At 39.4% G+C, this 25,176-nt stretch overlaps 1 protein-coding gene across 2 annotated transcripts in view; it reads left to right on the top strand.

The window, feature by feature from the left end:
• The window catches only part of LOC126457171 (fatty-acid amide hydrolase 2-A), a 174,598-nt gene that overhangs the window by 20,987 nt on the left and 128,435 nt on the right, over nucleotides 1-25,176 (top strand). For both annotated transcript variants that reach the window (XR_007585437.1, XM_050093254.1), the window contains exons 2-4: nucleotides 3,225-3,410; nucleotides 17,898-18,117; nucleotides 19,549-19,766. Coding sequence is in view for 1 of the 2 variants with exons in the window: in XM_050093254.1 (XP_049949211.1) it covers nucleotides 3,225-3,410; nucleotides 17,898-18,117; nucleotides 19,549-19,766 (624 nt within the window). In the remaining variant the exon portion in view is untranslated. The remainder of the gene's footprint in view (nucleotides 1-3,224; nucleotides 3,411-17,897; nucleotides 18,118-19,548; nucleotides 19,767-25,176) is intronic.

The following is a 25,176-nucleotide window of genomic DNA, read 5'->3' as shown; positions in this document are numbered from 1 at the left end:
CTACGCTTCTAGCATTTGTAGACTTAGAGAAAGCTTTTGACAATGTTGACTGGAATACTCTCTTTCAAGTTCTGAAGGTGTCAGGGGTAAAATACAGGGAGCGAAAAGCTATTTACAATTTGTATAGGAACCAGATGGCAGTTATAGGAGTCGAGAGGCATGAAAGGGAATCAGTGGTTGGGAAGGGAGTGAGACAGGGTTGTAGCATCTCCCCGATGTTATTCAATATGTATATTGAGCAAGCAGTGAAGGAAACAAAAGGAAAAATTCGGAGTAGGTATAAAGATCCATGGAGAAGAAATAAAAACTTTGAGGTTCGCCGATGACATTGTAATTTTGGCAGAGACAGCAAAGGACTTGGAGGAGCAGTTGAACGGAATGGACAGTGTCTTGAAAGGAGGGTATAAGATGAACATCAACAAAAGCAAAACAAGGGTAATGGAATGTAGTCGAATTAAGTCGGGTGATGCTGAGGGAATTAGATTAGGAAATGGGACACTTAAAGTAGTAAAGGAGTTTTGCTATTTGGGGAGCAAAATAATTGATGATGGTTGAAGTAGAGAGGATATAAAATGCAGACTGTCAATGGCAAGGAAAGCGTTTCTGAAGAAGAGAAATTTGTTAACATCGTGTATGGATTTGAGTGTCAGGAAGTAGTTTATGAAAGTATTTGTATGGAGTGTAGCCATGTATGGAAGTGAAACATGGACGAAAAATAGTTTGTACAATAAGAGAATAGAAGCTTTCGAAATGTGGTGCTACAGAAGAATGCTGAAGATTAGATGGGTAGATCACATAACTGATGAGGACTCAGGACTGAAGACCACAACAACAACAACAACAATTAAGTGTAATGTTTTCCTGACATGTACCATTCACAGGGACATTGTTAACATTGGTTTAGGCATGTGTAACTGTTCTGAAATTTCTCTAATATAATGTGTGAATTTATGGACCCCCTAAAATTGTTTCATTTGAACTCCTAGTTATCTCCTCGAGTCATCTGACGGAACGCTCATTTATCACAGTGAAGTGTAGTGCCTGCACTTATTATCCAGTGTTGATTGGCATGATTTCACACAGAGGGAATACACTGTGATGCATAGACATGATTGACAATACAGTGTATATAACAAAACAAGCAGCCACATTTCTGCCATAGTGTCAAACAGCCTGCCCACTAACAAACTGGATGCTCCTACCTTGGACCATTTGCCTGTTATCTCTTGAATTTAATGATAGGTGTGGCAGCTGTAGAAAATGGGAAGGAATTTGCACATTTCATTTCCAACTCTCCCACCCCCTTGCCCACCCTCCCCCCCCCATAGCCTCAACCTTTTTGTTTTTGTGTCCCTCCAGCTGTGTGTGTGTTTTGAAGTATTTACATTTTTTAGGGATCTAGAAAGATAAAAAGTAGCAACATAAATTTGTATAATTTCAGTTCTGTGGTGTGCCAGTGAAAATAAGTGCGGTAGATTATGATATTTATGGATAATTATTTCATCTGCTACAGTTTATACCCACGTGTTGTGAAATTTGGGTAGGAGTCGGTTTTCATGTGTAATGATAGACAGTAGAATGCTGCCATCCAACTCCTGTACATAATTTAAAGGTAAAATAGGAATGCTTCTTTTGCAATGAATCACTGTCATATCACCTGCTACTGATACTACTCAAGGTCAAATACAGTCAGCTGTCATTCTTATATGAGCACTCTAAGATTAGCTTCTGTAACCTTTGCTTCATATTCCACCCAGTTTCAACTTATTCTATCTGTTATCTAATGAATGGACTCTGATCAGTGGAATCTGTGCGTGTAATATCCTGTACCATTAAAAAGGAAACCGTAATACACATTCATGAAAGTTGTTACACGTGCGGGGTTTGTTGTTTTTGTGATGTGATTTAAACTGAAGTACAGTTTCATCAATGAAACTCACATATGTTGAGGAGGTACATAATTATTAAAGGGAATATTCTTGTGTGAGCAAAAAACATTTACAGAAAGTAAGGTAATAACAAATGTAAAACTTGTGTGTCAAAAATCCGTGTTAACGGAAATATTTTTTAGTAGGCCTACAATGCATTGTGTATTCATTGCTGCAAATAACATGTGTTTTGACATTCACTGCTATTTGTTTACAGTGTTCGAAAGTAGCTCTGAGTAATAATTTTGTAATGTTTATACACAGATCAGCTTGTGTGCACCTTCTTATCCATTTTGCTTTTACATGAATGATGTTTTTTCCAGTCCTGATCAGATATTGTAAGTGCAGTATGATACATTTAAGGAAGATAGAGTCCAGACCATAAAAGCATTGTGTAAGTTTCTTGTTTACTGTTGTCATTTAGGCCAGGCTATTTTATACAGAATATTATGCAATACCTACAGGAACACTCATACAGATAGTCACAACTTAAGTTGGTAAATACATGAGAAGGAGCTTACTATATTAAAGAATTCTGGGCAACTTGATATAAAAGTTTTTCTGAAAGTATCATTTTTGACATTTGTGGGAAGTGTAACACAGCACATAAAAGCTGCTATTCATCCTCATACTTGTAAAGAAAATTATACAAGAACAGCTAAATTATAATCATGTCACCTATTCTGAAGGCATCAACTTCGTTAATAGTGAGCTTCCAGGTGTTCAGCTGAGTTTTTCCATTTTCTGCTCAATATTTTGACAACTGAACCAGCCATCTTCTTTAGGTGTTTTTTTGCTATTATGTTTACTCACTGCCGTGACTCGAGCCAGGCAGCGAGTACACATAGCAGCAAAGCTCTCAGCACCTGAAGAAGATGACTGGGTTGGTCATCGAAATATTGTGCAGGAAATGGCACAACTCAGCTGAACACTTGGAAGTTCACTATCAATCAGTCACTCTGAGAAAACCTAAGAGAGAGCACCAGCATTATGTTTGAATCTACTAATTCTTACCACTTGCCATTGTTGGACAAGATGTGTTACTACATTTTTTGTATCCAATTCATTTCATACCCCGCAGTGTTTCATACCATGTGTGATCTATTGAAAATGTGTGTGTGTGTGTGTGTGTGTGTGTGTGTGTGTGTGTGTGTGTGAGTGTGTGTGTGTGGGCGCGCGTGCGCGCTTGTGTGTTAACTTTTTGTGAAGTGGGGTGCAGCAGGGCAAGATGGGGCAGTATGTACTTAACTTTTTATTGATTAGTAAGTGGAAAGTTATTTTTTTTATATGTTTCAGATGTCTGAAGTCGCAAGAAGATTACAAAGAGCAGCTATTCGCCTGGTGTTTAGGTTGTTGGAATTAATTGTATCAGGATTTTTACAGTTGGTTTACCATGGGAAAGGTGAAGTAGTTCCTCCCATTAACAACCTGTTGCTTTTAGAGCCTGCATCCACACTTGCACTGAAAATAAGAACTAGAAAGGTATTTTGACAGTCTGTATTCCTTATAAAAATTCCCATTAATTGCTGTTTGAGAGTAATAAATTGGGAAGTACTTTTATTTTACGCTATAAAGAAATTTGGTTCTTTGATATGATTATCCATAGATGAAACTTAAGTTGTTGATACTGTTTGTTTAGAAATAAAAATGAAGTGTCAACTAGATCTAATATTCAATAGCTGGACTGTTAAATCAAAGGCTTCATTTGTTGATGAATGAATGGCAAGAGAAAGGAGGTGAGTAAGGTACCATAGAACAAAATTGTATCTACTCCTTTTTTGTGTTTGTGTTATATTTCCTGCAACTCAGGTTTACCTGTGATTAACTTCTACATCTGCATCAATACATCTACATCTATCTATACCTACATCTACATTAAGGCAAGCCATTGTACAGAGCACTGACAAAGGTAATGCATACTAATGTTAGCATCTGTCTCTTCTGTTCCATTTTGTGTACTGAACAAGGGAAAAATGACTATCTGTATGCCTCCTCCTCCTCTTCTTCTTCTCTTCTTCTTCTTCTTCTTCCTCCTCCTCCTCCTCCTCCTCCTTTGATCTCTACATGAGATATACAATGGTCGCAAAAGAATGGGCACACAACCTTCATTAAATACAGACTCTATAAATTCTGCCCCTAACCCACCATTGCCCTCTTTCTAAATACATGTCTGTTTCTGAATACATACCCTTCTGATGATGCTGAAGAATGCTGAAGATTAGATAGGTAGATCACATAACTAATCAGGAGGTATTGAGTAGAATTGGGGAGAAGAGGAGCTTGTGGTACAACTTGACTAGAAGAAGGCATTGGTTTGTAGGACATGTTATGAGACATTGAGGGATCACCAATTTAGTATTGGAGGGCAGCGTGGAGGGTAAAAATCGTAAAGGGAGACCAAGAGATGAATACACTAAGCAGATTTAGAAGGATGTAGGCTTCAGTAGGTACTGGGAGATGAAGCTTGCACAAGAAAGAGTAGCATGGAGAGCTGCATCAAAGCAGTCTCAGGATTGAAGACCACAACAACAACAACAACAACAACAACAGCTTGATGATTTCAACTATTGGCAAATTTTATGGTTTCAGATATTGGCAAATAAAAGTGTAACACTGTGCATATTATTTAGAAGTACAATATTGAAGGGGATAGTAGGGGAAGGTGTGAACTAATAACTCATGTAAACTAGTAAAACAAGTTTCCTTCACTTCACATCTATCGTCCCCAGTCTACTGGTTTCTGTCTATAATGACCAACTTCAGATCTGCAGTAAAATATACACATACAACTAGCAGATACATCTTAAAACAAGAAAATAGACCGTAATGAAAAGTATTACTGACGTACTTGTGAATTTGTGCGTTGTAAATATGACGACTCATATCTTTTTTATAAAAACATGTCCAAATATACTGGAGCTATAGTGGCATTGTCAAACATATATAAATCATAGTAAACACAGTAGTCATCTTGTCAGCAGCATTGCTGTTCAAAACAAGTGTTAGTAAAAAATATAACCTTTGGTTTTAGATTGCTTCCCATAAAAAAGTCATGTTGCCACTGTCAGTTTTACATGTCAACAGCTTGGAAAAAATTTTGTCCCTAGAACATACTTAAGAAATATGAACTTTTTTTGGTGTTTGAAACTGTTGTTTTGGTGTTGCTAGTAATTTTTTGCACAAATTGTCATAGCAAGTTAGAAGAAATTGAATGTGTACAAAGTACTGACATTGCTATCATCAGTGAAAGTGAAGAAGAATTACAGGATCTATTGAGTGGAATGAGCAGTCTAGTGAGTATAGGCTGTGAAATGAGAGTAAACAGAAGAAAGAAAAAATTAATGAGAAGTAGCAGATAAGAGAACAGGGAGAAACTTAAAATCAGAATGGGGGATCAAGAAGTAGACGAAGTTGAGGAATTCTGCTACCTAAGTAGCAAAATAACTCGCGGTGCTTTCCCTCTTAAGTTTGTGTATGGTGGCCTGACTGTCACACCACGAGCAGGGAACACTGCATGACAGATCTGTCCGTTTGATGTTACCTAAGTTGCCTTTAACTGTCGTTTTTCAAACACTGTCAACTTTTTGTTTTGTTCTCGTGGTCTTGTTAGCCTGTTCTGCAACCGTGTATTTGCTGGCAAAAAAGGTTGCTTCTATTTTTGTGTTAGCAGCTGGTGTTTTGTTTACTGTTAACCTAACCTCACTTTCCCGTTCCCAGTACATGTGCTGAGTACAGTGTCTAATCATGGTTATTAAAAAAAAAACAAAGAAACATTACAGACTTTGTGAAAAAGGTGTATTTGTCATACTTTGGATCTAAACTTGGTGATCAATATAAATCTTGGGTGCCGCATAAGGTATGTTATGTGTGTGTTGAAGATCTGAGAAAAGGGTCCAAAAAGAAGAAATAAAGCCTTTAGATTTGCTGTTCCTATGATATGGAGGGAGCCAAGAAATCATTCTGATGATTGCTACTTTTGCAGTGTTGATATTACTGGTCATAATTCGAAAAACAAGAAGATAATAAGCTACCCTAACCTTCCCTCCGCTATCCAACCAGTAGGGCATGTTGTAGATTTGCCGGTTCCTGAACCACCAGATGATTTAAATTCTATTCCAACAGAAGTATTTTCTGATGATGTACAATCTGATTTAGATGAACCGCTGGAACACCAACATGATGGGGGACTACTGTTGGTCACTTCACCGAGAAGTTCAGCAAGCAACTCATCATAGAAAAAGCTACACAAGAAGCTTTTTTTAAAAAGAAAGAAAATACAAACCAATTCCAGCTGACAAGTGAAACCTTTATTAACACACATCATTGTTTTAAGTAGCTTACTGTAAATACAAATCATGCTTATGTTGTAACAAAGCGTTTCATTAATTTCCCCATTTACCGCATAGCATAGGATTTTTATACTATATAATAAAAAGCATATTGCTTGAAAACAATGGGTTATTAAAATAAGGCTAGATTTGGATTCAGCTCACAAAAGTCTATCAATATCAGCTATCAAAGTAAATTTTTTTCGTTGGCCTGTGTAATCACCTGTATTGTTTCAGCTGTGTACATTAATTGTGAAGAAAGATCTAATTATCAATGAGTCATAACTTCAGATACATTATTCAGTACATCTGACCACACCAAACTCAACTTCAGATCTAAGATTTACAGTCTTCATGTGGCTTGAGTTTTTACATTGTAATATGGCCATTTTCTCTGAGATGTTCATGACATCTTCAAAGGAAATTGTCAAAGAATAAATGCATTTTCAGCAAGCGTTACCACACTCACCATGCTGCACCTTATCCCTCTTGTCACGTCACTGCAGTTGGACCATCTGCACAGATCACAGATCAGGGCACACACAGTATATTTTACATGCTACGTAAAACATTTATGAAAGACACAACCACCTTCCCTCAGTATGAGGGTTCTCTGTGGAACATGTATCATTCTCATGAATAACTCGTGTTACATTACAGATTCCCCTACTGAGAGACAGATGTCATGTAAAACTCCTTTAACACACTCTTTACAATTAAATGTCACATATTTGATTAATTACAATTTGTAATCCATTTCAGTTTTCCTTGATAAATATAGTGAATGTTTTCTTTAAATGTTCTTGCGTGATTATTTATTTGGTCTCGAAGAGTTAGCATGAATTATTTCTCCAGTAGTGGACCACACCATTGTGTTCAGGCTTGTTTGTTACACACTCTGAAACAATAATTGTGCTTTTAGGTTATAAGAGCGTGTGATGTGTTTTCTTCATTTAAACTGAAATAAATTGTTAGGCTACAGCAGTGGTTTAACATTAGTGATATGATATACTTAGCTTCATCCTTAACCATCCAAATCTCAGATTTGAAAATGTCAACATACATGGAATGAATATTACCACACATTGGTTCCTGAGTAAATTTGTTTGCCACTAACTGGTTTGGATACCCCCTTCGACAAAGTGACCAGTTGTCACTTAACATGCCATCCCAACTTTAATAATTGAGTTCAACCTTTTCTTTGAGCAAGTACTGTACACCCATTCTTCCTTTCAGATGAAAAGTGTCCCCTATTCATTTCCTACGAAAAATGGTTCAGGTTATCCCTCTGTGGATTCATCTAACCAAAGGACTAGGCACCTCTGTTTGGTATACCCATCCCCAGACTCCTCTGCAGAAAATACGGTACAGGCCATTCCTTCTTGAATGTACCTGACCTTAGGTGTTGGATAGCTTCTCTATAGGTGCCTACCCATTTCAGCTTCCTCAGTTTACCTAATGCTGGATGTACTTCATATATAAAATCTGTCTGCTCAATACCTTAGTTTCATTTCTCACATCCTGACAGAAATAGGGTCCTTCACTTCTGGCTTGCCTTTATCTCAGTTTTAAAGCATACCACACCATACTTCCTATACAAAATTGCTTTTACCCACATATTTGCACTAAACAAAAACACATCTGCATTAGTGTACAGCTTTAGGTAAAGATATTTCCAAGTTCATTTCTATTTTCTTAGGATCATTTAGATCTACTGTTATGTTTGTACTTGAAATTATTCCAAGCCAACTCATATAGCTCACTTCATTATTAAAAATTCCACAAGGCATCCTAAGTAAGGACTGAAATTGACATTTTCATCCGGATTGTATATTTGATGACAAAACCTGCTAGGGTAGTAGAGATAATTATATTTTCTTTTCTCTGTTGTTGCTTATTTTGTAAAACATTTACATTATAATATATATCTGTGTGATTAAATATTGTCTATCTTCTGACACTGTTTGAATGTTACGTTACGTAAATGTAGCCTAATTTTCGTGTCTGCTGCTAAAATGATCTTATTTTACTTATCACACAACTGTGCTAACCATTAATTGATTTCTCACTAGATGACATTGTTATCTTCTTCTCATTACACTCACATTTGCACGTCATATTTCATACTGTTGTGCTGCATGCAAGGGCTTTCCCCCTTTACCGTTCCCCACAATGTGTGACATGCCTAACATGCAGTGTACTGATGTCATACACAGTGTATGTATGGCGTGATAATTGCGTCCACTTCTCCATGTCATATTGTCACACATGTATTGCTCCGCTCAGCCATCCTGTGACAATAGGTTGTGATAGAAACATGTGGAAAAGAGAAGGGTTTCACTGATATAAACATATGAATATGTATAGAGGGAAACAGAACTGGTACACCTGGCAGAGAAGGAAGAAAGGGAAGTAATGAACAGATATATTAAGTTCGAAGAAGGAAAGAAGGTAGCCGTGAAAGACAGAATCTCTTACCACCACCTACCCTAAGAAATTCCTGCTTATGCTAAACTCATTCGTTGTGAAGCCGGAGGGAGAAGTTGTTCAGCATTTCATGCAGAATGGACTTGTCACAACTTTACTGTCACAGACCCTCGAAACTGACCTTAGCAAATCTCTATTGCAAGTGTGGAGAGAAAGAACAACAACATGGGAAGAAGGGGGGTAGGGGGAACTTAATTAATCATCAATTGCCACCGTCAAAAGTCGGTCTTTCTGTTGTGATCTCCACCATCTACCTGTAAAGAATCTCCCGTATGAAACCAATAGAAACCACATCATTTTATATTGTTCCTCTTAAAAAAATATAAAATTGTAATTGTACAGAAGTCTTTCCGCTCCCGGGATTTGAATGACTCCTTACCCTCTCCCTTAAATCCCACATCCTTTTGTCTTTCCCTCTCCTTCCCTCTTTCCTGATGAAGCAACCTTGGGTTGCGAAAGCTTGAATATTTGTGTGTGTTTTGTATTGTGTCTATCAACATACCAGCGCTTTCTCGTTTGGTAAGTTACAGCATTTTTGTTTTTTATATATATTTTTCCCACGTGGAATGTTTCCCTCTATTATATTCATATCATTAATTTGAACCCAACAATTACGTTTGTTATTGTCACTGTTGCAATTCGAAATCTTTTCTGTCATCTTACTTTCTCTTTTTGTTTGAGCAAGTAGTTTCACTTTGTATTCACCTTCCCTTTTTACCGTAATCTACCATACAATTTTATCCTGCCTATTACACTCAATAATATGTAACTTACTTCCATACCATAACAAAAAAAAAAAAAATTTTTTTTACCGCTTTCAACACTACCGCTGCTGTAAAATCCACCATTCCCAGCATACAAACAATTCTTGTGTAACCTCGTGAACACTATTTCACAGCTTCAGTTCCTTTCACCTATTAAACAACCATTTCGGCTAGTTCTAACAACTTTCACATTATTTCCATTCCTGTTTTTCCCACATCACCGATAATTTTTTAACAGCTTCCCACAGGTTTTAACGTTATTATTTCTTCGTCAGACAATTGTTAGCCTCATTTTCGTAATCTGCCACCACATAACCAGTCCTTTTAATACATTTACACGCAGTTTTTTCGAAATTTTCCCGAATTTCTCCACCCTTTAATGTGTTTTGGAGGCAATATAACTCCCTAACCTTTGTGCACATCGTTGTTTACCAACCTACGTTCACCACAGGATCAATGTAGCTCAGCTTTAACCAACACTTTTTCGACTTTTTTCACACCAGAACTCCAGTTGCTTTCTAGTTCACCCCCATCTCTCCCCATATACTTTTATTTTTATTTTCATTTTAATTTTAGCTTCGTGTTACACTTTCCACCTTCTAAATACCATGTCACCGTCACAACGTCCCCACAACAACCCCATTAAGTTTTATTTACATTCCCTCCGCTAACATGCCTTTGCTCTAGCCAGATTACGCTCCCATATTTTATTTACTCAGACTTGTCTGACATTTGGCATTAGCCCCAAAGGCCTCACACTTGAAGTTCCCATCTCTGGCTGTAACCCTTCTTTCCATCAGTCCCTATACCAGTTCCAAACTGAGCAATCCATAGCCCTCACCCGCCTAATCCTTCGCCTACACATCAACTCAGCCAGTGAACCCACCTGTCAACTCCTATCCCTAATCAAAGTCCTCAATCTTTCCTCTCCCACATCCACACCAGCTGTCCAGAGCATCCTCCTACAGGCCAACCGCAAATTAGAACCGCATGCCACACTTCACATCAAAAAACTATCTAATCTTCTGGTTTCCCACCTCCACAACCTTTCCAACAAACCTCAACCTCCTCTCATTGCACACAGACCCAGTCTCTCCCATCTACTCAATCTCCCACTTCCAGCTCCACTCCCCCCCAAAACCTCAAAATTCTAATCAACACAACAATCTGGAACCACAACACCCCAATTCAGTAGTTAACTTTTCCTCCAAACGTCTCTCCCAATCTGAAACCTCTGTCCTATCCAAAGGCCTCACCTTCAGCCCTACTCCCAGATTCAACCAAACGGCCCTCGTCAAAGATTTACTGTCCTACACTTGTAGTCTCTGCCGGAAATATCACTTTGCCACGAAAAAAAAAAAAATCCTAAACCTACTCCTAATGATCCAACTCCCCAATACACTATCCAAATTGAACCCTGCCTGGAACGGTTCCGTCCTCCGTCACAGCGGGACCCACCTCCTCTTCCTCAAAATCACCCTCTCCAAACCTTCCAGGAATTTCTGACTTCCAGCCTTGCCTCTCATTCCTTCTTAAAAAACCTTAATCCTACTCCCAACATCACCACTGCTGAAGCCCAGGCTATCCGTGATCTGAAGGCTGACTGATCCATCGTCATTCTTCCAGCTGACAAGAGTTCCACGACCATGGTACTTGATTGCCGGGAGTATGTGGCCGAGGGACTGTGTCAGCTTTCAGACAACACCACATACAAAGTTTGCCAAGGTAATCCCATTCCTGATGTCCAGGCGGAGCTTCAAGGAATCCTCAGAACCTTAGGCCCCCTACAAAACCTTTCACCTGACTCAATCAACCTCCTGACCCCACCGACACCCTGCACCACTACCTTCTACCTTCTTCCTAAAATTCACAAACCCAAACATCCCGGCTGCCCCATTGTAGCTGGTTACCAAGCCCCCACAGAACGTATCTCTGCCTACGTAGATCAACACCTTCAACCCATTACATGCAGTCTCCCATCCTTCATCAAAGACACCAACCACTTTCTTGAACACCTGGAATCCTTACCCAATCTGTTACCCCTGGAAACCATCCTTGTAACCATTGATGCTATTTCCTTATACACAAATATCCTGCACATCCAGGGCCTCGCTGCGATGGAGCACTTCCTTTCACGCCGATCACCTGCTACCCTACCGAAAACCTCTTTCCTCATTACCTTAGCCAGCTTCAACCTAACCCACTACTTCTTCACTTTTGAAGGCCAGACATACCAACAATTAAAGGGAACAGCCATGTGTACCAGGATGGCCCCCTCGTACGCCAACCTATTTATGGGTCGCTTAGAGGAAGCCTTCTTGGTCACCGAAGCATGCCAACCCAAAGTTTGGTACAGATTTATTGATGACATCATGATCTGGACTGACAGTGAAGAACTACTCCAGAATTTCCTCTCCAACCTCAACTGCTATGGTTCCATCAGATTCACCTGGTCCTACTCCAAATCCCATGCCACTTTCCTCGACGTTGACCTCCATATGTCCAATGGACAGCTTCACACATCTGTCCACATCAAACCCACTAACAAGCAACAGTACCTCCATTATGACAGCTGCCACCCATTCCATATCAAATGGTCCCTTCCCTACAGCTTAGGTCTTCGTGGCAAACGAATCTGCTCCAGTCCTGAATCCCTGAACCATTACACCAATAACCTGAAAACAGCTTTCGCATCCCGCAGCTACCCTCCCGATCTGGTACAGAAGCAAATAGCTAGAGCCACTTCCTCATTCCCTCAAAGCCAGAGCCTCCCACAGAAGAACCCCAAAAGTGCCCACTTGTGACAGGATACTTTCCGGGACTGGATCAGACTCTGAATGTGGCGCTCTCCAGCAGGGATACGACTTCCTCAAATCCTGCCCTGAAATGAGATCCAGCCTTCATGAAATCTTCCGCACTCCACCAAGAGTGTCTTTCCGCCGTCCACCTAACCTTCGTAACCTCTTGATTCATCCCTATGAAATCCCCAGACCACCTTCCCTACCCTCTGGCTCCTACCCCTGTAACTGCCCCCGGTGTAAAACCTGTCCCATGCACCCTCCCACCACCACCTACTCCAGTCCTGTAACTCGGAAGGTGTACACGATCAAAGGCAGAGCCACGTGTGAAAGCACCCACGTGATTTACCAACTGACCTGCCTATAACCCGGAAGGTGTACACGATCAAAGGCAGAGCCGCGTGTGAAAGCACCCACGTGATTTACCAACTGACATACCTACACTGTGAAGCCTTCTATGTGGGAATGACCAGCAAGAAACTGTCCATTCACATGAAAGGACACAGGCAGACGGTGTTTGTTGATAATGAGGATCACCCTGTGGCTAAACATGCCTTGGTGCACGGCCAGCACATCTTGGCACAGTGTTACACCATCCGGGTTATCTGGATACTTCCCACTGACACCAACCTATCAGAACTCCAGAGAGTGGAACTTGCCCTTCAATATATCCTCTCTTCTCGTTATCCGCCAGGCCTCAATCTGCGCTAATTTCAATTTGCCGCCGCTCATACCTCACCTGTCTTTCAACAACATATTTGCCTCTGTACTTCCGCGTCGACTGACATCTCTGCCCAAACTCTTTGCCTTTACAAATGTCTGCTTGTGTCTGTGTACGCGCGGTTGGATATGGGTGTGTGTCTTTTTTCCCCCCAAGGTAAGTCTTTCTGCTCCCGGGATTGGAATGACTCTTTACCCTCCCCTTGTAAACCCATATCCTTTCGTCTTTCCCTCTCCTTCCCTCTTTCCTGATGAAGCAACCTTTGGTTGCAAAAGCTTGAATATTTGTGTGTGTGTGTTTTTGTGTTGTGTCTATCTACATACCAACACTTTCTCGTTTGGTAAGTTACAGCATCTTTGTTTTTTTACATATAATTATACAGAACAATATAATATGCATGTATGTTTTTCTGTAAGAAACAAACTATGTACTATTAATACCTAAAAAAATAATTCCAGTTATATTTTTGCTTTTACAGTGTAGTTATTAAAAAAGATAGAGCAGTAAGAGGTACAGAATACAGAATAGCTTAAGGGCAAGGAATGGCTTCGGAGAAAACGAAAGAAGAAATACTGAAGCCATTAACTCAGACTTCCGGTGGGAAGTGTGCAATCTCCTGGGGATGTACATTTCTTAACCTTATCAACGTTGTATAGTCCCTTTTCCTGGCCTTTAGCTGTATCAACCAGAGCAGTGCTTTAGGATGTGGTATTCCTACCAATTTAAAAGGTCCACAATACCATGGAAAGAACTCACTTTTCTATTTCCTTAAGTTGGAACTATCATGGATATCTTTTACTAAAACTAAGTCATCTGTGCTAGAGACCACGTGGCCCAGTACTGCACTGCCTCTCACAGAGATGTCCAGAAGTTCCACACACAGAGAGCATCCCAGGGTACCAATGTGAAGACTGATATGATTTTTTTAATTTTCTCATTTTTTTAAAAATCTGATAGGATATAAAGAAAGGAGAGGTACTGTATTTCAGCTTCTATAATAAAAAGACTTTAATTTTGCTGCAGACTCCTCCTCCTTTAAACCATATAGCAGTCGACTCGCACTCATTTATTTTACAATGATTCCTTGTCTTCACTACAAATTGCATCTCATTTTTGTTTGTTGTTTCCATCCAGGAATTTCCATTAGTGATATTTACTGACATGAAGGATGAGACTGTGTAACTATGTTATTTCTTCCACAAATAGAATAGAAAATGTGCACGAATATCCATTCTGTTGTCGCAAACCAGTAATCACTACTACCTTCACCATCACCATGAAGCTAAAGTGATTCTATTGTAGATGAAAGGTAAAATGTGGCCATAGGATGGCAGTTTTTTTACCAGCCAGCTGTTTGCTTTGGTTGTAGATTGCCTGTTTTCTTACTTATGCTTCTATACAGTACATGATATTATGAAATTCGTAATATTTTTAGATGGTTACCAGGGCCTCTTGGTTCTACTGAGCAATGTATTCTTTCTCATGAAAATTTCAATTGTTCACTTATTTGTGTGAAATGAATAGTCTTCATGGAGATTCCTTTCTTGCAGAGCACATTATTGTAACTGTATTTATATAATTTTTAATATAAGCCCTGCCACATTCATTATATATTATGATGTGTTGCATTAATTGGAGAACTTTACTTTGTTCGAGTCTTTGATGCTACTTAAATTCTGTAATTTATTATTAATTGAGTGGAAGTAGGGACATAAAAAGTAGTTTAACACAGTGTGTCCACGGTTTTCTGATTCATCCTGTAATGCAGTGCACTAGTGTGCAATTTCAAAACATAATATTTTAGTGCAGTGGAAAAGATGAAAATAAGAAAAGGGGGTAGGAATTGGAACATCCAATCCTTTGAGGAAACAGAGGCAGTGCATTCAGTTGTAGCAAATTTAACACAGAGGTATAGTGTTTTCCATATGCTTGCAGTGACTGAATCTGATGTAAAAGGTAAACAGACAAAGGCTATGTTTATATAATTCTGATATTCCTATTAGATTAGATGTACTTTTCATTCTTGTATCCATAATGAGGAGATCCTCAAGGATGTAGAATGTGTCTGGAAACAAGGATACACAATTTGCATTTACAAAGAAAAAAATATATGCTAATGTACCTTCCACAGATCCCAAGTGAAATGAGCCTAGTAGATGTGGAATAAGTCAAAGAAATCTTCAGTTTAGAAGGTAATAACAAACTTGTTACAAAACGTGTAAATGTTGTACAATACACTGATGTGCTTATGTAACTGAAATCTGATTTTTCATAATACTCACATTATTTGACATTATTAATAATATATGCACATTTCACAGTGAAAAAACTATTCTGATAACACCCTCACCCCCTGCTCCCCATTTTCATCCTTGTTTCCCCTCACCTTCACAGTAGGTAAGTCTCTCTCACACTGGGGTCGGTATGACTTGCTCTTCCTCCCGTGTATCCCTCTTTCCTCACTGAGAAATTTAGGAATAGTTTCTTTCCACTTTAAAGTGTTTATTGGCGGTACACGAATTTCCCCTACTAAAGGTAAGTACTGGCTATTCATTCTGCTTCTTTGTGATATTTTACTTTTCTCTTGTGAATTTTCCTTTTGGTACAATTAAACTGTGTTGTGGCTACTTTTGCTGACTTGGTAGCTTAAGCCAACACCATATGCAAATCAGGTATGTTTTCATCAGAAACAGCGTGCTCCATGACCATGTTAATGAGATCCAAGATAGTAGGAATGGCAGCATCAGTCATATTTTTAATATGTTTATTGCAGATCAGTTTTAGCTAGCTGTAATCTGTCATATGAAGTGGTACCAAGTGTTGTTACATTTATGATGAGTCATCATGACTTAGATATAATGCACTGAAGACAGCTACACAATAGGTGAAATTGGTCTGCAACAAACAGATTAAAAATTTACTTCCAATGCTGCCCTTCCTTCTATTTTGGATGTACATGTAGTTAATATACATAAGTAAGCAAAACAGTTAACTAATCCAAAGATTGACTGCAACACCATTCTGTTACTGGCTGCTGCACTGTAGTTTGCTGTGTAAACAAACATGTGCAGCCAAACATGTACAAACATAGGGGTAGAATACTCCTAACAAAATTGAAGACTCACAAAGCTGTGGACAGTCATGTAAAAAAGGATGGAAGCAGTCCTTTTGTTCATTCTAGACCCTGTCTGTTGGTTTCTGTCTCTCTTGTTTGATACCTAGTCTTGTATCCTCATATATATGTTATATTCCATCCTGGCTGTTTCCTCAGTGTATACGTATTTGTAAATTCATACATTTATCTAAAAACAAAGATGATGCAACTTACGAAATGAAAGCATTGGTATGTTGATAGAGACACAAACAAACACACAAAATTCAAGCTTTCGTAACCCACGTGCTTCATCAGGAAAGAGGGAAGGAGAGGGAAAGACGAAAGGATGTAGGTTTTAAGGGAGAGGGTAAGAAGTCATTCCAATCCCGGGAGTGGAAAGACTTACCTTAGGGGGAAAAAAGGACAGATATACACTCGCACGCACACACACACACACACACACACACACACACACACACATCCATCTGCTTCCCGCAACTACCCTCCCGACCTAGTACAGAAGCAAATAACCAGAGCCAATTCCTCATCCCCTAAAACCCAAAACCTCCCACAGAAGAACCTCAAAAGTGCCCCACTTGTGACAGGATACTTTCCGGGACTGGATCAGACTCTGAATGTGGCTCTCCAGCAGGGATACAACTTCCTCAAATCCTGCCCTGAAATGGGATCCATCCTTCATGAAATCCTCCCCACTCCATCAAGAGTGTCTTTCCGCCGTCCACCTAACCTTCGTAACCTCTTGATTCATCCCTATGAAATCCCTGAACCACCTTCCCTACCCTCTGGCTCCTACCCTTGTAACCGCCCCCGGTGTAAAACCTGTCCCATGCACCCTCCCACCACCACCTACTCCAGTCCTGTAACCCGGAAGGTGTACACGATCAAAGGCAGAGCTACGTGTGAAAGCACCCACGTGATTTACCAACTGACCTGCCTACACTGTGAAGCTTTCTATGTGGGAATGACCAGCAACAAACTGTCCATTCGCATGAATGGACACAAGCAGACAGTGTTTGTTGGTAATGAGGATCACCCTGTGGCTAAACATGCCTTGGTGTATGGCCAGCACATCTTGGCACAGTGTTACACCGTTCGGGTTATCTGGATACTTCCCACTAACACCAACCTATCAGAACTCCGGAGATGAGAACTAGCCCTTCAATATATCCTCTCTTCCCGTTACCCACCATGCCTCAACCTACGCTAATTTCAAGTTGCCGCCGCTCGTACCTCACCTGTCATTCAACAACATCTTTGCCTCTGTACTTCCGCCTTGACACATCTCTGCCCAAACTCTTTGTCTTTACATTTGTCTGCTTGTGTCTGTATATGTGCGGATGAATATATGTGTGTGTGTGTGTGTGTGTGTGTGTGTGTGTGTGTGTGTAACACACACACATATATTCATCCGCGCGCACGAGTGTATACCTGTCCTTTTTTCCCCCCCCCAAGGTAAGTCTTTCCGCTCCCGGGATTGGAATGACTCCTTACCCTCTCCCTTAAAACCCACATCCTTTCGTCTTTCCCTCTCCTTCCCTCTTTCCTGAAGAAGCAACCGTGGGTTGCGAAAGCTTGAATTTTGTGTGTGTGTGTGTGTGTGTTTGTTTGTTTGTTTGTGTCTCTATCAACGTACCAACGCTTTTGTTTGGTAAGTTACATCATCTTTGTTTTTAAATATATTTTTCCCATGTGGAATGTTTCCCTCTATTATATAAATTCATACATTGTAATTTGTACCACTATTATTTTTTTGTAGGTTTCAAGTGTCCAGGTGATAGAAGCTTACATAGCTCGTATAAAAGAAATAAATCCTATCTTAAATTGCATGGTAGATGAGAGATTTTCTGATGCCCTGAAAGAAGCAAGGGAAATAGACAGTTTTATTGCATCAGAAACAAAGAGTACTGATGAAATTGCAAGAGATACACCTTTTCTTGGTGTCCCGTTTACAACAAAAGACTGCATACAAGTAAAAGGTAACTGACACATTATCTTGCTTTGAAGCAGTTCTCTCTTTCCAGTGCTTTTAAACCCATTAGTTTAAAAACAACACAAAAGTTACTGTTTGTAATTCTAGAAATGGCAATGTTTCTCATACTGTTTCATAAAAATTGTGTTGCATATTATCCCTACAAATTTTAGGTAAAGGAGAATGAGATTTTACTAAAAATGGGTAGTTGCCTGAGGTGCGGAAATGTGGGGTTGTTAAGAGACTCATTGGCAACATAGTTGGTTGATGGTACAGATTCATGGGGTAAGAACTCTTTTAATTAATTAAATTGATTTATTGGTGTGGGCAGGGGTGGGGGGATCATAATTTTGCTCTGCTGGACTGTTTGCATTTCACTTTCCTGTCCAAACTGTTAGTGTGAAGGTTGTAGTTCCATCCAGTTCAGTCTTCTTTAATGTATTATCATTCCATCTCTCAATCTCCCATTCATCATGCATCCAATTTTTTCAGTTGAAATGATAAATTTGGTTTACTCGTGATTATCTTTCTTCGTCGTAAAAATGAAACTGTGTGTAATTGATATACTAGCGTCTAGACTCCCATAGCTGTTGTCTTCAGAGACTTCAACTATATAGTAACAATATATAATAACAATGCAACCCCCATCTGATAAACATATTGTGTTTAATCCAAGGGGAAGGCTTCCAGCTACGTTGTTATATGCTGAAGGCAGATTTTTTCCTTTCTTTCCTTCTCAGTGACGATTTTGCACCCGTGTCCTGTTGCCAACATGACAGGAAAGTGAGCTTTGCTCTACACTCTCCACAAGCTACTTCAGAAATGATGAAAGTTGAAAAATGGTCACCACTGATATGAATAAGAATACTGCCTGATAATAAAGCAGAATTAGTGGTGTATATCCATTCTAGTTACGGGCTGTATGGTACTGCTATAGTTGTTTGTGTATTGTTCAACACAAGGTTATTCTGAAAGATATCAAGAAGACTTTTGGTCAGTTCTGCACCCATATTAGAATATCTTAAGAAATCATGTAAATGGGTATTATACTCCCATTAAATGTAGTTTGGAACCTGTAGGCAATCCTAATGAGCTTTAGGTTGGCTTTATTCATCTACTTAAGCTGATAAACTGTAAATTATAGAAAACCTATATTATTAATGATTGTGCTCGTACTATGGAGCCAGTCAACATTAGATCAATGTTTATTGCTGTAGCGAGTCTACACTTTAGAAACAGAATTTTAATTTGATTTAAACTGCAACTTCTGGAATAAAAGTACTGTTGTTTGGTTCTGTGAGTAGTGATTGGATATGTGGAACTTTTCCCTTAAATTCTTTTTTCACTTTTATTCTTTACTTCTACTGCTTCAAGGTGATTATACAAGAAAGTGTTTGTTTACTCACATAAAAGAGTGATTTTTCTTTCCATACTGTAGGCCTGTCAAACACTGCTGGATTGTACAAAAGAAAAGATATAAAAGCTCTTGAAGATGCCGAAGTCATTGCCCTTATGCGAAAAGCTGGCGGAATTCCGTTAGCTGTTACAAATATTTCGGAATTGTGTATGTGGTGGGAAAGCTCAAACACAGTCTATGGGAGGACAAACAATCCTTACAATACAAACCATATAGTTGGTGGCTCTTCGGGTGGGGAGGTAAGTACTTTGATAGTTTACTATCGTAAATCTCAAAGTATTATGTTTATTTTTTGTCTATTCTTTCAACAGTGGTTTTTACACTATACTTAATTATTTTTATTAGTGAATTGCAAATAATAAGAACTTGCCAAAATAAATAGGATGAATTCTAATTATGAAGTACATCTTGCACTAATGTCATTGCACTGGGCATAATACAGTACTTTTGGTTTTAATTTTAAAGATGAGGACAATAAAATTATTGTGTGAATCATTGTGATTTTATTTTCTGAGTGAGTATACAAAGCAAAGCGGCACAAGTGATCAATGCACATTCAGGAGGAACTAGCTTCAAAACTCAATAGATTATTTAGCATTTCCCTGGAAGTATTTAATGTAAATGTTTGCACGATCCCTTTGAAAAGGAATCAGTCAATTCATTTCTCCTTTATCGTCCAAATAACTAATTCTCAGTGTCTAATCACCTCGTGGCTGTTGTGATGTTAAACCCTAATGTTACTTCCCCCTTTCACAGATGACGATCATTTTATTCCAGGGGCACACTTCGCATTAGGTCTTGCAAGCCAGTAGCAAACAGTGCTGGGGATTAGATATCCTTCAGGGCTGCCGAGTAGAAGAGTAGTCCCTTCTCACTGTGGACCACACACTATGAAGATATTATAACCAAAAGTTTTTGGTGTGCAGATTTCTAATCCCAGTTGCAAAGCAGGCAGGTGCTGACAGGTGTGAATATCACCAATAAGAGTTGAAGGACATAAAAGGATTGCAGTAGTTGAGAAAGGAGAGAGGCAGGATTGCCCTCAATGTTATTCAGTCTGTATACTTAGCAAGCAGTAAGGGAAACCAAGAAGAAATTTGGAAAGGGAATTAATGTTCAGGGAGAAGATATGCAAACTGTGAGGTTTATAAATGACATTGTAATTCTGTCATGGACAGCAGAGGACTTGGAAGATCAGTTGAATGGAGTGGATTGTGTTTTGAAAATGAGTCATAATATGAACATCAACAAAAGTTACACAATAGTAACTGATGGAATGTAGTCAAATTCAATAAGTCAAAACTGAGGAAAGTATATTAGAAAATGACTCCAAAAGTAGCAGGTGAATTTTGGTAAAAACTTAGTGATGATGGCTGCAGCAGTGAGTATATAAAATGCATACTGGCAATAGCGAGAAAAGCCTTAGTGAGAAAGGGAAATTTATTAACATTGAATGTAAATCTAATTACTAAAATATAGTTTTGTGAACCAAGACAAAATTGTGTTTAGTTTGTTCACATCATATTTCACCAAGAACCCACAGTTGAACCATTTAATATAAATTTAAGTGTAAGGAAGCTGTTTCTGAAGGTATGGAATGCAGGCTCATACAGAAGTGAAACTTGGATGATTGGCAGTTCTTATAAGATGAGACTAGAAGTCTTCAGTGTGTAGTGCTAAAGGAGAATGCTGTAGATTAGATGGGTGGGTTGGATAACTTATAAGAAGGTACTGAATTCATATGGGGAGAAAAGAAAATTATGACACAATTTGGCTAAAAAAAGAGGACCAATTGGCAGGACATATCCCGAGGCATCAAGATAAGGGAAATGTCAGATTAGTAAAGGAGGGAAGTGTGGTGGTAATATTTGTAGGGGGAGACCAAGGCTTAATTACAGTAAGAAGATTGTTGTAGTTATGCAGAAATGAAGAGGCTTATGTAGGATAGACTAATGTGGACAGCTGCATCGAACACGTGTTCAGACTGAAAAGTGCAAGCCACATACTGTGATCTGCTTCCTACTCGTGGGAGGAATAACACCTACTGAATTTTTTTCACGAATCAAAATGATTTATGGCGAAGGTGCTATGGACAGAACAAGTATGTTCAAGTGATGTAGGGCATTTAGTGGAGGTAGAACTAATGTTCATGATGATTGGAGTAGTGGAAGGCCTTTCATTTTGACTGAAGGGTTGGTGCAAAATATTGAGGAAACTGTGAAAACCACTGATAGACAGGGGATGAAATTTCTATGATGTTTCCACAACTCTCCAGAACTGTCTCACAAAAGACACTTGCAGAAACACTGAGATACTGGAAACTGTGTGCAAGATGGGGCCCAAAACAACTGACAGGGCAGCACGTGAAAAACTGCGTAATTAGCACACGAGAGTTCCTTGGGCAACTTGAATAGGAAGATGAGGATTTTCTGAGATGTATTGTGTCTGGAGATGAAATGCAGGTGGCTTATTACATGCCTCAGACAAAAAGACAATTGTTACAGTGGCATCACACCAATTCAACATCTGCCAAAAAACGCAGAACCACAATTTTGGGAAAAGTCATGGCCTCAGTGTTTTGGCCTGAAAAGGCATCATTTTGGCGAATTTCTACCTCAGGAGGAGACCATCCACGCACAATTAGGTTGCGAGACCCTAAAAAAAACTCAAAAGTTGTATTCAAAACAGAAGAAGCTGAATGCTGATGAGAGGAGAGGGTGTGTATACATCTTTTTTTTCTGAATTGTCTCATGTATTGAACAGTTTCTTTATTGTTTGATTAAATATAGTAACTTCATTTTGTAGTTGAATTTGGTCTTTGCCAAGCCTATTTCCTGGTAGTCTTCTTCTGAAAGAAGAAAAGTGAATTTTGTTCTTCTCAGCATTTTGTGATAATGAATAACCTGTGCCATTTCTTGTATTACATCCAGTTTCCCATGGATGAATTATCCTGTAGTTTTCATATTAAAATTCTCCATTATCAAATTGTTGTGTGATTAACTGTCATTTGTCAACTTTCTCTTTGCAAAGTCCTCAGGTGCTTCATCATAATGTGAACACATTGGTGCATATACCGTAGTAGCAAGAACTTCATTGTTGAACATGAGTGAGCTGTTTAGGCAACAGTTGCATAAGCTGAACACACTGTTACCACATAAAACATTACGTGTTAGTGGTAGAAGTACGGTAGTAGTTATTTCTTTATTATGTTACTTGAATGAGTTGATACTAATACAACAGTGTATGTATACAGTCTCAGGCCGAGGGCAAGGTGTCTTCTCTTAGCCAGAAGGTAGGAACACGAGGAGTAGAACAATTCGTGTACCTCTCCTGGTTAATTCTTAAATTGACTTTCTCTGGTTTTTTTCTGGTCTGTATTTGTGACCCCCTCTATGCTTGCACATGGGGCCTATCTTACCATTCTCTAGTATTGCCCTGATTGAACCCCACACAACAAACATTATGTAAAAACTTGATTGTTAGTTATGTTTGCTACATGCTAATGCAAGTATCTGTTAAGTGAACTGTTTTTTATTGAATACACTGTGCAACAGAATTAAAGGACCACTTCTTCAAACCCCCTTAATTCCCATCCACTGCTGTGCTTCAGTTTGGAATTTGGCTCGAAGGCACATACAGACCTCCTCTGTAGTGTAGCAGAAGCACGTTGCCCTGCGACATCACCCTCAGGCTTGATGATGCTTCAGACAGCATGGTGTCGACACTTGTGGAAAACAGGCCACAGCTCAGAAGTTCGTGACGTACGAGGTGTGGCTAGAAAAAAACCGGACTGATGCTGGAAAAAACATTTATTTACAATTATTTACAATTTCATGTTATCTCCTTCAATGTACTCTCCTCAGTCTCTACACCACTCCATACGAATTTTCCACTGTTCATAGCAATGCTGCAGATCATTTTCTGTAAGTCCATACATTACTTCCGTCGCTTTTTCTTTTACTGCTTCAACAGTCTCAAATCTAGTTCCTTTCAAAGCTGACTTGACTTTAGGGAAAAGAAAAAAGTCACAGGGGGCCAAATCAGGTGAGTAGGGTGGATGATCTAAGATGGGAATGTTGTGTTTTGCCAAAAACGTCTTCACTCACAACGCACTGTGAGCTGGGGCATTGTCTTGGTGAAGGATCCATGACTTTTTTCTCCACAAATCGTTCCGTTTTCTCCGTACTCGCTCACGTAGGGTAGCCAGGACGCTAATGTAGTAATGCTGATTCACTGTTTGTCCCTCTGGTACCCAATCAATGTGCACAATCCCTTTGATGTCAAAAAAAAAACAATCATCATTGCCTTGAATTTCGATTTTGACATTCGTGCTTTTTTTTGTCGTGGAGAACCAGGAGTTTTCCAATGCATCGATTGGCGTTTAGTTTCGGGATCGTAAGTAAAAAACCACGATTCATCGCAAGTAATAACATTTTGTAAGAAGGTGGGATCACTTTCAATGTTTTCCAGGGTGTCAGAACAAATCATTCTTTGGCGTTCCTTCTGTTCAATTGTGAGACACTTTGGAACCATTTTTGAACACACTTTGTTCATGTTGAAACTTTCATGAAGAATCTGCCTAACACTTTTCTTGTCAACTCCTGTTAACTCAGACACTGCTCTGATTGTTAAACGGCGATCTTGTCGAACAAGTTTACCGATTTTTTTCAATGTTTGCATCAGTTTTTGGTGACAATGGTCTGCCAGTGCGAGTGTCATCACTGGTGTCTTCGCGGCCATCTTTAAATCGTTTAAACCACTCAAACACTTGTGTTCGCGATAAACAATCATCGCCGTACACTTGTTGTAACATTACAAACGTTTCACTTGCAGATTTTCCTAGTTTGAAACAAAATTTGATGTTAACACACTGTTCTTTCTGTACACTCAACATTTTCCGACGCACAGACAAAATGTCAACTACTTAAAACAGACACCACGGGCAGACTGAGCGCAGGAGGCAGATGAAACTCGAGCAGTAGGCGGAGCGAGAGTCACGTGACAGGCCACGCGACTTTCAGCCTTATTGCATTCGTTTTATTGTTTCACCAGTACTAGTCCGGTTTTTTTCTAGCCACACCTCGTATAAGGTGGATTAATGATCTCTCATTGGCACCAAAAATTTTACCACAATTCTTCCCAGTGACACTTTCGACATGTCACACAATCGGAACATTGTGACAACACCCCTCTTACCCACATTTTACCCCTTCTTTTGATGCCTCTGTGATGGAGGTCATAACTGTGACACTCAGCATTGAAATCGTGCAGTTTTCTTATGAGTGGCTGACGAAAACATCCCACAGACGCCACGATTCAGAATCAGTATGAAAGAGTTGCAGCAGGTATCGTAAAGTGTGTCAATGAAACCACCCTTTTCCCTGGGGCGTTGCTTCCCACGCATTCCATGGTTGAAAATGACAGTTACAGTGCGATGGGGCAACAGGAAGATGTTCTTCACAACCTTTGACATTGCTGACACCCTTGGGTGTTTCTGCCCTTCTCTAAGAACATTGTGGGACTGCATCCCCATCAAATGTGATCCAACCCATTTGGAGCATAACACGACTGCAATTTTTGTTCTCATCTACAGGTTGGAACCACTAGGGATTGTTCAACACCAGTCAACAAAATTTTAACTTGATCCAA

Source organism: Schistocerca serialis, chromosome 2 (assembly GCF_023864345.2).
Source record: "Schistocerca serialis cubense isolate TAMUIC-IGC-003099 chromosome 2, iqSchSeri2.2, whole genome shotgun sequence".
Classification (NCBI taxonomy): Eukaryota; Metazoa; Arthropoda; class Insecta; order Orthoptera; family Acrididae; genus Schistocerca; species Schistocerca serialis.
Note: the sequence above shows the minus strand (reverse complement) of the source record. Positions and strands in the feature narration are given on the sequence as shown.